At 43.1% G+C, this 12883-nt stretch overlaps 1 protein-coding gene across 8 annotated transcripts in view; it reads right to left on the reverse strand.

The window, feature by feature from the left end:
* The window catches only part of CACNA1A (calcium voltage-gated channel subunit alpha1 A), a 446503-nt gene that overhangs the window by 28697 nt on the left and 404923 nt on the right, over positions 1–12883 (reverse strand). For 6 of the 8 annotated variants that reach the window (XM_089532659.1, XM_089532648.1, XM_089532678.1 and 3 more), the window contains 2 exons: positions 12219–12332; positions 4280–4315 (listed from right to left, as the gene is read on the reverse strand). In XM_089532659.1, coding sequence (XP_089388785.1) covers positions 4280–4315; positions 12219–12332 — 150 coding nt within the window. Of the gene's footprint in view, positions 1–4279; positions 4316–12218; positions 12333–12883 lie in introns of those variants that run through there. The other 2 variants (XM_089532668.1, XM_089532721.1) reach the window with 2 other exon arrangements.

Below are 12883 nucleotides of genomic sequence, written 5' to 3' on the forward strand. Positions count from 1 at the left end.
AGATAGCTTACAAATGGAAGACATTATCATTTGAACCTCTTGTAAAGTGCCAAGATGAGGCAAAGCAATTTCGTGATTTAAATTCCTCATCTTGAAACATCCTTAGAATATTTAAAAACAACCTATAGTCTTTTCTTGTGTTTATTACTGAAATGAATAGGAAAAAGTTTTGAAAAAAAAATTAAGCCTTTTTTTAAAAGACCCTTTTAGTAGAAGTTATAAAAACAACTTCTTCTGAACTTTGTAACACTATATGAATATCTAATATATAACGGAGAAAAGAAACATAATTTTTGACAGAATAATATAGCAATGTGATTTGTAAATAAGTTAAGAAAAGTAAGAGCACAGAATCATAGAATTGGAAGAGACCACAAGGGCCATCCAGTCCAATCCCTGCCATTCAGAAATACACAATCAAAGCACCCCCAACAGATGGCCATCCAGCCTTTGTTTAAAGACCTCCAAAGAAGGAAACTTCACCACACACCGAGGGAGTGTGTTCCACTCTCAAACAGCTCTCACTGTCAGGAAGTTCCTTCTGATGTTGAGGTGGAATCTCTTTTCCTGTAGCTTGTACCCATTGTTCCAGGTCCTATTCTCTGGAGCAGCAGAAAACAAGCTTGCTCCATCCTCAATATGACATCCCCTGAAATATTCAAATAGGCCAATCATATAATCTCTTAACCGACTCCTCTCCAGGCTAAACATACCCAGCTCCTAGAGGAGTTTATCATACGGGGGAAATCCTGTGAAAAAAACGGTTAAATTGGAGAAAACCCACAAACACGGGCTGAACTAATGTTAACCTGAATGGAAAGTGGAGAAAAAGTAGACAAAAGCATGCCTTTTTACTTTCGAAAATCCCGAAAGTAAAAAGGAATGGCTTTTGTTTACTTTCCGTTTGGGTTAGCATACATTTAGCAACAACATATGTGAAAATCAATCTGCTTTTGCATTCCCCCCCCCCCCCCCACACACACACCTTTTAAATCCCATTTTTGCATGGGATTTCCCCCATGTGATAAACGCCATAGTCTCTCCTCATAGGGCATGGTTTCCAGACCCTTCACCATTTTGATTGCCCTCCTCTGGACACGCTCCAGCTTCTCAACATCCTTTTTGAATTGTGGTGCCCAGAACTAGACACAGTATTCCAGCTGAGGCCTGACTAAAGCAGCATAGAGTGGCAGTATTACTTCCTTTGAACTATTTGAACTAAACACTATGGCGCGTTACAGACCGCCCCTTTGACGCGGCCTGTAGGTGCTGCTTTCCCCGGTGTATTGGGGCCTCAGCTGTTACGACGGCAGCTGCTGAAGCCCCGATCTGCCGCTTTGCAGGCTGCAGGGAAGCGGCAAAAGGCTGCGCCCAGCGACGCAAAGCAGGAAGGAGCTCCAAAACGGATCTCCTTCCGGGGTCGTGCAAAGGGTGCCATAGGCGCCGTGGCGCGGCCCCAATACGTCAAAATTGTTTGGAGGCGGCGCGGTCATGACATATTGATGGCGGCGGCCGTGTGGAATGGCCTCCCCATTTTGTGCATGCAGAGCGTGTACTAGGGTTAGGGGGGTGCGGAAGCACCGTCCCTTCCTAACCCTAGTACACGCTCGGCGCGTACTATATGGCCCGTTTGTAACGGGCCACAATTTCTACTGAAGCAGCCTAGAATTTCATTGGCCTTTTTAGGTGCCACATCACACTGTTGACTCATGTTCAGCTTGTCGTCTACTAGGACTCCTAGATCCCTTTCACATGTAGTCTTGGCGGGATACTGATTGCCCAAAAGGGCGGTCTCCTGCCGCCCTTGTTTGTTGTGTGAGGAAGCCACAGTGGACAAAATGTGCGGCTCCTTCGAGCAACAAAAAGATGCTGCAAAAAGCGGCTTCTTTTTGCAGTGCCATTATGACAGGCACTTGCGGTGTCATGAAGGCTCCAAGATGTGTGGACGCTAGGTGTCCGTCATGTCAAAATAGCGGTGCCCATGTGTATAGGGCGCCGCCATTTTTACGCCCTCATTCGTGTGAGGGGCAAGGCGTGTCAGGAAGCGCTGCCCCTCGTGTGTAATGACGGCACCCAATACGGCCCATCTATACAGCGCCCTTGTTTAACCAGGTGTTCCCCATCCTGTATCTATGCATTTCATTTTTTTTGTTCAAGTGTAATACCTTACATTTCTCTCTGTTGAAATTCATTTTGTTAGTTTTGGCCCAGCTTTCTAATCTTTTAAGGTAATTTTGAATTTTGCTTCTCTCCTCTGGGGTATTAGCTACTCCTCTAATTCGGTGTCATCTGCAAATTTGATAAGCAAGCCTTCTATTCTTTCATCCAAGTGATTGATAAAGATGTTGACTGGGCCCAGGACAGAACCTTGTAGAATAAAAATAGGTATGAAAGAATAGAATAAAAAGTAAGAGTCTGAGAAACTGCCAAAACCACTGATTTAAGGGATTGAGGGAGGAAGGGATTTATGTATATGTGTGTGTACATATAAAAAGTTTGAGTACTACTGCTATAAATCATTTAAAAAGAAAACATCTACTAGCTTAAAATGTAATAACTGAAATGTAAACAAATCCAGTGTTTCACACACAGCATCCTTTCTTTTGTAACTAAACCACAATAAAAAAGGACTGAAGCATTTGGAAAAACTCTGTCCTTTTAGAGACTTCCAGTAGAGTTATGCACTTTTAAGTGTCCCTGAAGCCTATAGCTTATGTTATACCAGCCAGTTCATCAAATATAGATAATTGTTTGTTGTGCACAGGCCACCTTCATGTTAAGCAGAAATACACACACACAATAGTACATCATAACTTTTCCTGTTTTCCAATTTTCACTGTACACAAAAGTATATACCAAGAAGCAAGGGAAGCTTTCCGTTTACCCCAATGCTCTGTTCAACATGAGTATTTTTGCAGTGGAGGAAGAAGCAAAGCCAGTCCCGTGACTCACTGCTAAGTAGATGATTCTGGAAAGCCTGTCTGAGTGCATGTCTGATTCCACAACTGGAAAGAGCAGATGAAGTTGAGAAAGAGAGGAGCATGTTGGACATAGAATCCAGGTTTTGGTGGTGGGATTGTGGGAAGGAATAACTGATCTAGTTGAATGAAGAGGTCTCCCCACTCCCATGTTAAGCAGAAACATACACATACAACCCAGAAAAGATGGGAAATGGAAAGAACTGATAGGCCATCTAATGGACAGCAAAAAATATGGGAGTCTTGCAGCACCTTAAAGACTATTAGTCTTAAAGACTTGCAATGAATGTATGTGCAGTAAAAAAAAAAAAGACCACTGGATGTAATGGGACTTATTTCCAGGTTACTGGGAATAAGGCCCACTGAACTGTGTAACATTTACTTCTACGTACATACAGCTATTATTGTTGCATGAGTTTGCATGGACCAGAGCCCACTTCATTGAATGCATCCACAGGTGAAGCAAGAGAAAGACAGGAAGAGAGAGAGAACAAACATACACACACCTGATAATGGAAGATGCATCTGATGAAGTGGGCTTTAGCCTATAAAGTCTTTAAGATGTCACAGGAGAGCGCAGTAGGTTGCCTGCAAGATTAGTGATAAAGGGAGTAGGACCTGGCTGCATGAGTGGTTGGCTCCTTTGTGACTTCAGCCAAAGGAGAACAGCAACAGAATCAAGGGAGGAAGAGGGAGGAGCAGAGTGATGGTTTGAATGTTCATTGAGGTTGTGGAATGATATGGAGGTACTTTCCTGAGAGGTACTAGAAAGAGAGAGAGAGAGAGAGAGAGAGAGAGAGAGAGAGAGAGAGAGAAACTGACTGGCCCAAACGCTTCTTTGCCAAATGATCAGTTTCCATTAGAGTGAAAACAGAATACCCAGCTGGCTGCTGAGCCAGAATGCTGAGAGAACTATTTAGTGAATATGGAAACTATCATGAGGCAAGAACGACAAAACAAGTGTGTGGCTAGAAGCAGAGAGAGAAAGAGCAGAAGCAGGAGGAAAAAATGTAGATGCTTAATAAAGAGAATGAATGAAAGAATGAATGCAGAAAGAGACGCTTAACAAAGACAAAGCCTAATATAGACAAGATGAGAAGAGAGAGAGAGATTTTGCCTGTATAGACTTTAATGCAGCAAAAGCAAATAGCAGATGGGAAGATCACAGTATGGGTCTAGAGAGAGAGGAGTGCATGAGGACAGACATGAAAAGTTGGCAGCTTGCTACTCTGAGGAGCCCAGGGAGAGGGAATGGGAGGCGGCGAGCGCATAGAGTTAGGAGCCCAGGCTGCAGTACATACACTGAGATTATTCCCTCGCGGTCGCGCCTTCCTCCTCTGTCGCAGCCATATAAGACGGTGCACACAGAAACGGGAAAGAGAGAGAGAGAAGGAAATAAATATAAAGCCAAAGGGAGATATAAGGCTGGGGAGGGGAAGAGGAACCAGAAATGTGGTAATGGGTTGAGGGGAGGAGTGTAAGGGGAGAACAGTCAAATTAACGTTGGTCATTTAGGCATACCACCAGCCAAGTTGCTGTAGCTCATCTCCTCAGATAATGGTTGTTACTGACAACCAAGATAGACAGACACCACAAAGGGACAGACACTTCTCAAAAGGAATGTGCTGAGCAGGGCAGCGGAGACAACAGCAAGGCCCCACACCTTCCCACAAACATGCTGCAACAAGCCCCAGCCACTGAAACCCTCAGCCACTGTTAAAAGCTGCAACACTGTGCACAACCCAAACTGGGACAGTCACTCTTGCACACAGAGCGGCTCTTACCAATTTCCTGGACTCTTTTATCTGCTCTTGCCAGTCCAGTACAAGTGAGGCAAAGCAAAGCAAGCACTGTCTCAGGCAAGGCAGAACTGCAGAGATAGTCCTGAGCAGAGCTTGGTCAGTGGTGAAGTAGAGACAGTCTCAAGCTTGGAGATACTCACAATGTTCGGAGATGAAGTCAGGGAAGTCCTACTGATTCAGATGGAAGCAGCATTTGGGAAATTGTTTGCTAACCCTGAAACCTTGTGAGAACAGTGTGATATTTGCAATGGCCAATATACTGACTTTTTGGATGAAGGAGGCTAATGAACAGAATGTGAATGATTATGCTATCTTCTTCAATTAGTAAATGAATTTGGTAGGCACTGCTGCTTTTCTCTCTTGATCAGAGGGGGCTTGTGCTCTAAGAAGTAACTGTTGAAAAGCTTTCATTCTGTACCTTGATTCCTGCATTGTCTCCACCTTGTCTTTCAGAGATATACCAACCACCATTTATTTTGGACAGAGAAAAAAAAAGGGAGGGGGAATGCATCACCAGAAAATAAGAGAAAAGTTGACAAAAATTTGTATATGCTCATGTATATATCCATCTATCTACCTATCGTTTCTAGCTCTCAGGATCTGCCCTGGGACTCAGAACCTGGCCTCTCTCCTCTTGGGACAGGAATACTGTACTCTCAGAGTCAGAGTGGTGCCTTGAAAATAATATGTGCACAGCTTGGCTATGCTGTTATAATGCTAATTTGTAATGGGCACTGTAGACTCTTCAGGAAGACCTATCTGTCCACCTTCTCCCTCCCCCTTTCAAAGTTTCTCAAACCACTTCTGGCACCAGAACATAATGGGAGTGATTGGTCAGAGCATGGACATAATGTTGTCTCAATGTTTCACTGCTTCAGGAGATACTCAATCCATATTAAGGTTTGCTGCTTGATGGGTTTTCCTCTCATAGTCTCCCAACTCTGTTTCCATCATCCATACCCTACTCTTATGTTACACTACAATTTCCTTCCTTGGTTTGAGGCACAGATGAGATGTATCTTTAGAAATAAATGAGATATGAATGCCTTTCTTCTCTGCTAAAGCAGTTGATTCCTTTCTTTTTTAATGTTTGATTTCCCACCTCTCTCTTCTTCTTCCTTATCCTCATCCTTTCTCCTTCTCCAACCCACTCCTGCTTATACTTACCATTCACCCTCTTTCTCCCCCTTCCTCCATCCATCTACAACGCCTGGCTTAACATCTTTCCCATTCTCTCTCCCTCTCATCCTCATTTTCCTTTCCCATCCTCTCCCCTTTTAGCCTACAACTTCTGGCTAAATGTTTTCTCTTTCCCTTCTTTCTCTCTCTTTCCCACCTTCTAATCCCTGCACCATATTTCCTAGTTGCACTAGTTGCCTAGTTCCTCATTGCACTAATCTTCTTCCTTTTCTAACATGGGCCCTGTGGCACACCCTAGGTCAGTGATGGCGAACCTATGGCATGCGTGCCAGAGGTGGCACTCAGAGCCCTCTCTGTGGGCACCAGTGCTGTCGCGCCAGCACAGAGTTTGCCAGAGCTTGTTACTAGAAAGCCAGAGGGACATGGCACTTTGCAATAAATAAGTGGGTCTTGGGTTGCAGTTTGGGCACTCAGCTTCTAAAAGGTTCACCATCACTGCCCTAGGTATTGGATTTTGAGTGTGAAATTCCAGAGCCTGGGATGCTCCTGACCTGGAATGTATGAAAGCATAGACATAAGTATTATAATTTAAATCAAAATTCAACATATCTCACCAACGTGGGGAAGATTAGGGATATCTGATAATGGAAAGCCTGATCAGCTTGCTGTCTGCGTGCTACTGTTGATCAGTAACTTCTAGTCCCCTGCTCTCCCTTCTTTTGGTTCTTTATCTATAAACTAGACAGAGATTGGATAGCCTTTCAAACAGAGGATGTCTTCTGATAGAAGAGTGGACTCTTTAAATTAAATGACATAAGGACAACCCATCTCTATATCAGTAGGGGCTGTATATGTGGGCAGTAGGAGGAGAATTAAGGGAGATACTTCTCTCAGGTGGTGACAATGGTATCTTTCAACCCTCTCAACAATAACATTTTAACAAACACTTCTAGTTTTTCGGCTATCACCAGAGGAAGGTGGAGGCATCGTTACAAGCTCCTACTGAGCTTTTTCAGAATGTCTATGATTTTTCTATACTAGGAAGTTCCTTTTGCTTCCAACCTTCAATATACATGGAAGACTTCTAGTGCTTTCAGACTGGTCCAGCACAGGCATGGTATTCATCCCCGGCAAGTGCACCTTTGCATGCAGTGCTAATCTATTTGGAAGCAGCTTGGGTGTCTCAGCCTATTTCTGACTCTGGACTGAGGACTGCTACATGGAAAGAGATTTTAACATCTTTTTAAAGTGGCACAATGGCTACCATAACAAAATTAAAGAAACCTCCCATACAACTGAAGCCAAGTTGTTTAAAGGAATATTCCTAGTACAGAAGTCTCTCTTAGCTTATGTCTTCTTCCTCACTGATAACTTTTGCCATCTTGCCACTCCCAGCTGTTGCTTGGCCATGTGTCCCAGTTTTCATCTATGAACTGTTGGCAGGTATGTCCACAGTGGCAAAGTGTTCTTACAACAATGACCAGCTTCCATATTAATATTATAGTTCATCTATTCTATTATTGGACTTCAAAATATTGTCTTTTCAGAACTCAGCTGCTGTGTATGTTCTCTTTGAGGAAAACCCAGCTGGGAGGCTGAAAAGGGAACACCTTCCATTTGGGTCTGTAACTTGGAGAAGAAGTTGTAGTTTATTCACTCCACTGACAGCCTAAACAATCCTTTGCCTATTTCAATAAAGTTTCATTTTTCTTTAAAGTAAAGTATTGTTGTATGTTCAAAGAGATTTTAATGAATGACTCTCAATGGAAGACATCTGTGTATAATGTGTATATGTGCGTTCATGTTGCCTGCTGACTTATGCTGACCCTGTGAATTCCATAGTGTTTTATTAGTCAAGGAATACTCAGAGGTCATTTGCTACTGTCTTCCTTTGAAATATAAGCTATTATTCCTTCATGGTTCCCCTGCAGCATACTGACCAGAACCGACCTTGCTTAGCTTCCAGCATGAGTAGGGACCTGTTGCCTTCAGGATATTTAGGCAACCTTTGTGCATAATATTGCTTTTTATATTCAAAATAAATAAGCCCTCAGTTACAGTGTTTGACCTTGACATATGTCTCTCAGCAGAATAATCTTCTGGGGAGCTTAGGTATTCCTTTCCCTCTAGTACAAGTCAGAAAAACCAAACAGCAGCAAGACCAAAGGCGTAACAAAAGCAGATCTTGGTCTTATTCCATTCTATCAAGGGACATGATTGCCTTGGAAATTTTCTTATGATTTTCCTATAACATCTTTATTTCCTGCATAGGAAGCAACTGTAGAATACGTCAGGTAAAGACTAAGCACTGACCAGTAATATCACAGCAGAGGCAGATCCGCATCCCCAGTTCTGCCTTTGCAGTCATGGTTGCAACAGAGTTAATAGCAGTGTGATATCCATAACAGCGTGTGTGCTCATCATTAAGGAAAATGTCTTAGACTGAGCAGGCTGTTTTTAGACAACACTAACTGTGGAGATTGAAAGGCACTGATGCAATATTAACTTTCCCCACAGTTCAAGACTTCAGAGTCCAGTACTGTTGCATTTTCTGCCTCTCCCTGCCCACGATCCAAAGATGTGACAAACTGATGGAGAGTGAGAAGAAACCATGGCCTTTTCCTATTGTCCACACTTCCTGTGGCCATACAACATCCACTATAAAAGGCAGGTAATGGTGACACATAGAATCTAGAAAACTCTAGTTTCACCTTATTTTGGGTGGAAGCTGTGCAGCGTTTAGCAGGTCCATCCTACTTTTAACTTCCTCTGCCACTTTGAAATTTGATGGTAAGAAACAATGCTCAGTCAATAAAGTAAAGGGCAACCAGCACCATTCATTTCCTTCTTCACAAACAGCCTCTTTCTATACCATAGCTATAGTGACAGCTGTGCTGAAAACAACACTACCTATCACTGCCTAATTCCTCTTCAAGGAGTTGGCTGCACTGATAAGGAGGCAACAACACAGCCTGTCAGAACAAGGCTGGAGTATAGGCCTAATTCTATGCCATAGTCAGGCCTGTGAGCTTTCCAGCTACTCAGATACTCCAAAAGGCCATGCTCCCTCTACCCTGGGTCGACCACTTGTGTCTTAAAGTGATGGTTTTCATGCTTTCGACCTTCAGAGAATCCTTCTCATGTTCACTCTTCTGACAAGGAAGCCCTGCATATTGCAGAAGATTCTGGGAAATGTTCTAAAAAATGGAGCAGTATTATCCCTTGCTGAATCAAAGGCCTACCACTTGTTGAATCTTTACTCAGATACAAACTTTATGACACTGAGAGCATACCAGGTACAAGTGAGCCTTGTCAAGTGAACTACCCAGGTTGCCAAACCTTGATGGAGAGAACCATATACAGTCACTGAATTTACATGCTACTATCTTAAAGGCAAGGCTGGTGTTTTGCAGCTAGGTTGGTGTAGTTGATCTTTTCAACAAGATGTGACTGTTCAGATTCTTATGAATTAAGATTTAGGCTCTGCTAGGCAGAACTGGGATGCATATTTATTTATTATTCCATGTTTCTCCAGACATGGGACCCATTGCAAGAAAAACTGCAGATGGGACATTTATTTTATATACCTTCTTCACATCACAGTATGCCCAAGCTCTCATTTGCACACATATACACAGAGACACACATATGGTTAGCCTGTTGATATGGCAGTAAATGCTGTTACATAGCCGAGCATGCTGAGAGCGACTGCTGCTTGACACATGCTTAGCAAAGAGCACTCCCTATTCCCAAGCCCACCATCCACTCTGCCCCTCCTGCCTTGCACAACACTGGCTGCTGGGACTGCATATCACAGCCCTGAAAAGATGGCTGCCACCAAACATGCTTCATGCCAGATCAGGAAGCAAACATTAATTTTTGGAGGGCTGCTGCAGAAGGGCATGACCTTTGCTTTCATGGCAGCTCTGCTGTGACAAGCCATAGAAAGGCAGCTGCTGTTTCATTTAGCCCTTTCAATTTGTCCATTCCCGGTCAAAAGAAGGAAAGGATGGGGACATAGGTAACATAACAAAACAAACCTCTAATAAAATAAATTTCTAGCTTAGTCAAAACAACGAATTAGCAGAAAGTGTGCCCCCTAAGCAAGGCCAGTTAAGGCAGCAAGAGGCAATTGTCCTTGTGGCACCAAATATGGGTGGGACCACAATGGGGCAGCTTTGGGGTAGGGACAAGTTGCCAGGTAACCTCACTGGCAGCCCCCTAGCTCCTCCACAGAGCTCTGTTGCAAAGCCATGTGTGCATGGCAGATGGTGCCTGACCCAGAAAGTCTTCCCTCCCTCCTCCAATGACAAAGAGGTGCCATTTCTCTTCCTTGAATCACACTGATTATCTCCTGGGGTCAGATTTGTTCCATTGCTGCATTCACATATCAGTCTTTTTGCATTTCATAATTCCCTCCTTTAACCTCTCCATCTTTGGCCAGAGGGGGATGGGCCCAGCTTGGTTTGCCCATGGAAGTACTGGAAGGCTGACACATGTATACTGCAGCCAGTGTTAATACTTTTGATCACTTGTTACTGATGCAATCTGAAAACAATGTGTACCAAGGTCTGCAGGCTGTCAGGTCACTATATATTGTAGCAAAGAGGCTGTAGATCTACTTTGCCTCTCTTTTCATCATTAAACTGTGACTGCCATAGGAGGCTGGAAATAAATATCCATTCTTGTCATGTTGCTAGCTGATTAATGTGAGCTGCTTGGTCCTCTCAGGTTGGAGACAAAAAAAAAAAAAAAAAAAAAGGAGTGGGGTGTAAATTAAGCAGAGCCTTCACTGCCTAAAGGAACTCAGGAAGGACACATTACATAATCAGGGGAATGGCTCTGCCCATGAACAAGGAATTAGTAGCCCAGGGGCCAGAAGAGTTGTATTCAACAGTAAAATGCTGATTTTGTGGGACTGCATGGGTTAATTTTTACATAACAATTTGGACCAATAAACTAGGATGACAATTGGCTGATACCTTGCATCTAAGACAATGGTTAGCTAATGTATTGCTGGGAAGAGCACATGACTCCTACAGAATAGCCAAGAGCCAGTGAGTCAGAAGAAATGGGCATCTTCCATGAATTTAAAAGAGGGAAATGTATATGACTGAGAGCCTCATCTGTGTGAAGGACAGAAACAACTTCCATCCTTCCCTTCACCTCCTTTCAATCTTCTGCCTATTAAACAGCGGAAGATATGTTAGGGTCAGAAACTGTTTTCCAAATAATGCTGCAAAGTGGGTTGGGCACAGGCTTGTGAATGGCATGCATGCACCCCCAGGGCTGTTTTTGTGAGCTCTGCACCCCCTTCAATATTTTTTTTGAAAAAGTGATTTTGCTCCAAAACACCACCAAATGCTGCCTGGGTAGTGTAGGGGACATTTTCACCATCTTTGAAGGCCCAAAAACATTTTGCAATTTAAAAAAAAATGTGCCCAAATGTTCGCTAGGGAGCGTAGGGGCATTTTCTCCACGTTTTGGGCCATTCTGAACCAATATATGCCCGGAAGAAGCCTTTTAAAAATAGCAAGTGACCAGGAAGTGACTTCAGATCATTTCCTGCCGTTACAAAAAGCATCACCTGGACCTAGAATGGCTCAGGAACTTCCCAAAACATAATGAATGTGACCTCATGCCTTTAGAGGGTGGGTCTTCCACAGTTCTCCACTTTTACTGTAATGGAAGAATTACATATTCAGAAAGGGGATAGTATTCTTTTTTCATATTTAAACCCAAAGTACATTTAGTATGAGGATGCTGACTTCCCTGTTTCCCCTGCCTAACATGTAATGTGGCTTGTCCTGAGGTCCATTTGTGAAATTGTTGTCTTGCCTAGGAATGAGAAAGTGTTATTTTCATTTCCTATCTGAAAGCAAAGCCTTCAACATGTGATGATAATATTACTTGAAATTCTCCCTTGATAATCTGAGCAGTTTTATTTGGCTTACCCTAAAGCTGGAGTAGTGAACCTGTCTTCCTCCTGATGCTCTTGGACTACTGCTTCCATCATTGCCAATTGTGAAGGATGATGATAGGAGCTGTAGTTCAGCAACAATTGGGGAGGCGGGGCACACATTCCTCATTTCTGCCTGAAAGAACTCAGGTGGAAGAGGTAGGGTTCAAGCATTTTTTCACTTTGCATCAGTACATGGAACACCAAGTCAGCATCATGACTTCCTTGGTGTGGGTGACCATGAGGGTTACTCCTACCTCCAAGAGTCAGAGAATGCAGGGAAGGGAGTATCACCACAGCCCTCAAGTTCACACATAGGTCAGAGAAAAAAAACCTCACCTGGTTTTCAGCAGGCAGTCGTGGCATGGAGGCAGCCCGTCCATGACCTTCCATTGGCAGATATTGGTCACTGTCTGAGTAGCCATCCTTTGCCATCTCCCGCATTTCTACTGACTGTATTAGGTAAGGCAGACAATGGAGTAAGAACACACAAGAAGCCAGAAAGAAGCTATGGTAGGATTAGCAATGAAGGGAGGAAGGCAATATCATATGGACTAATTAAAATCTTTTGTAAATGAGGCAAAATTATTAAAGCTTTGTACAAAAGCATGCTAAGTCATTCTATGGCCACAACCAGGATTTCTTTAGATTAAGTGCAGAACAATAAAAGCATAATGCAAATATCTGACTTTGATATATGCTGATATCCTCATTGTTAAAAAACAGCCTGGTTACTCAAATGTTTGGCAATATAAAAGGAGGGGTGGAGTGGCCAATGTACTATGGTAACATATTGACCTGGGATGTGATTATGGCACAACAGGCAAGCAGCTGCTACTATGTCAGGAACACCTACTGTTGCCAATTACAACAAAATCCAAAATTCACAAAAGAGCACACCTTTACTGGCCAACCAAAATTCAGAAATCATGCAAGCTTTTGAGGCTTCATTGGCTTTTTCATCAGACAAAGATGTAAAAGCTCATACATAGGGTTGCCATATT

The sequence above is a fragment of the Sceloporus occidentalis genome, unplaced genomic scaffold (assembly GCF_023333645.1).
Source record: "Sceloporus occidentalis isolate IW3139 unplaced genomic scaffold, rSceOcc1.0.p SCAF_1, whole genome shotgun sequence".
Classification (NCBI taxonomy): Eukaryota; Metazoa; Chordata; class Lepidosauria; order Squamata; family Phrynosomatidae; genus Sceloporus; species Sceloporus occidentalis.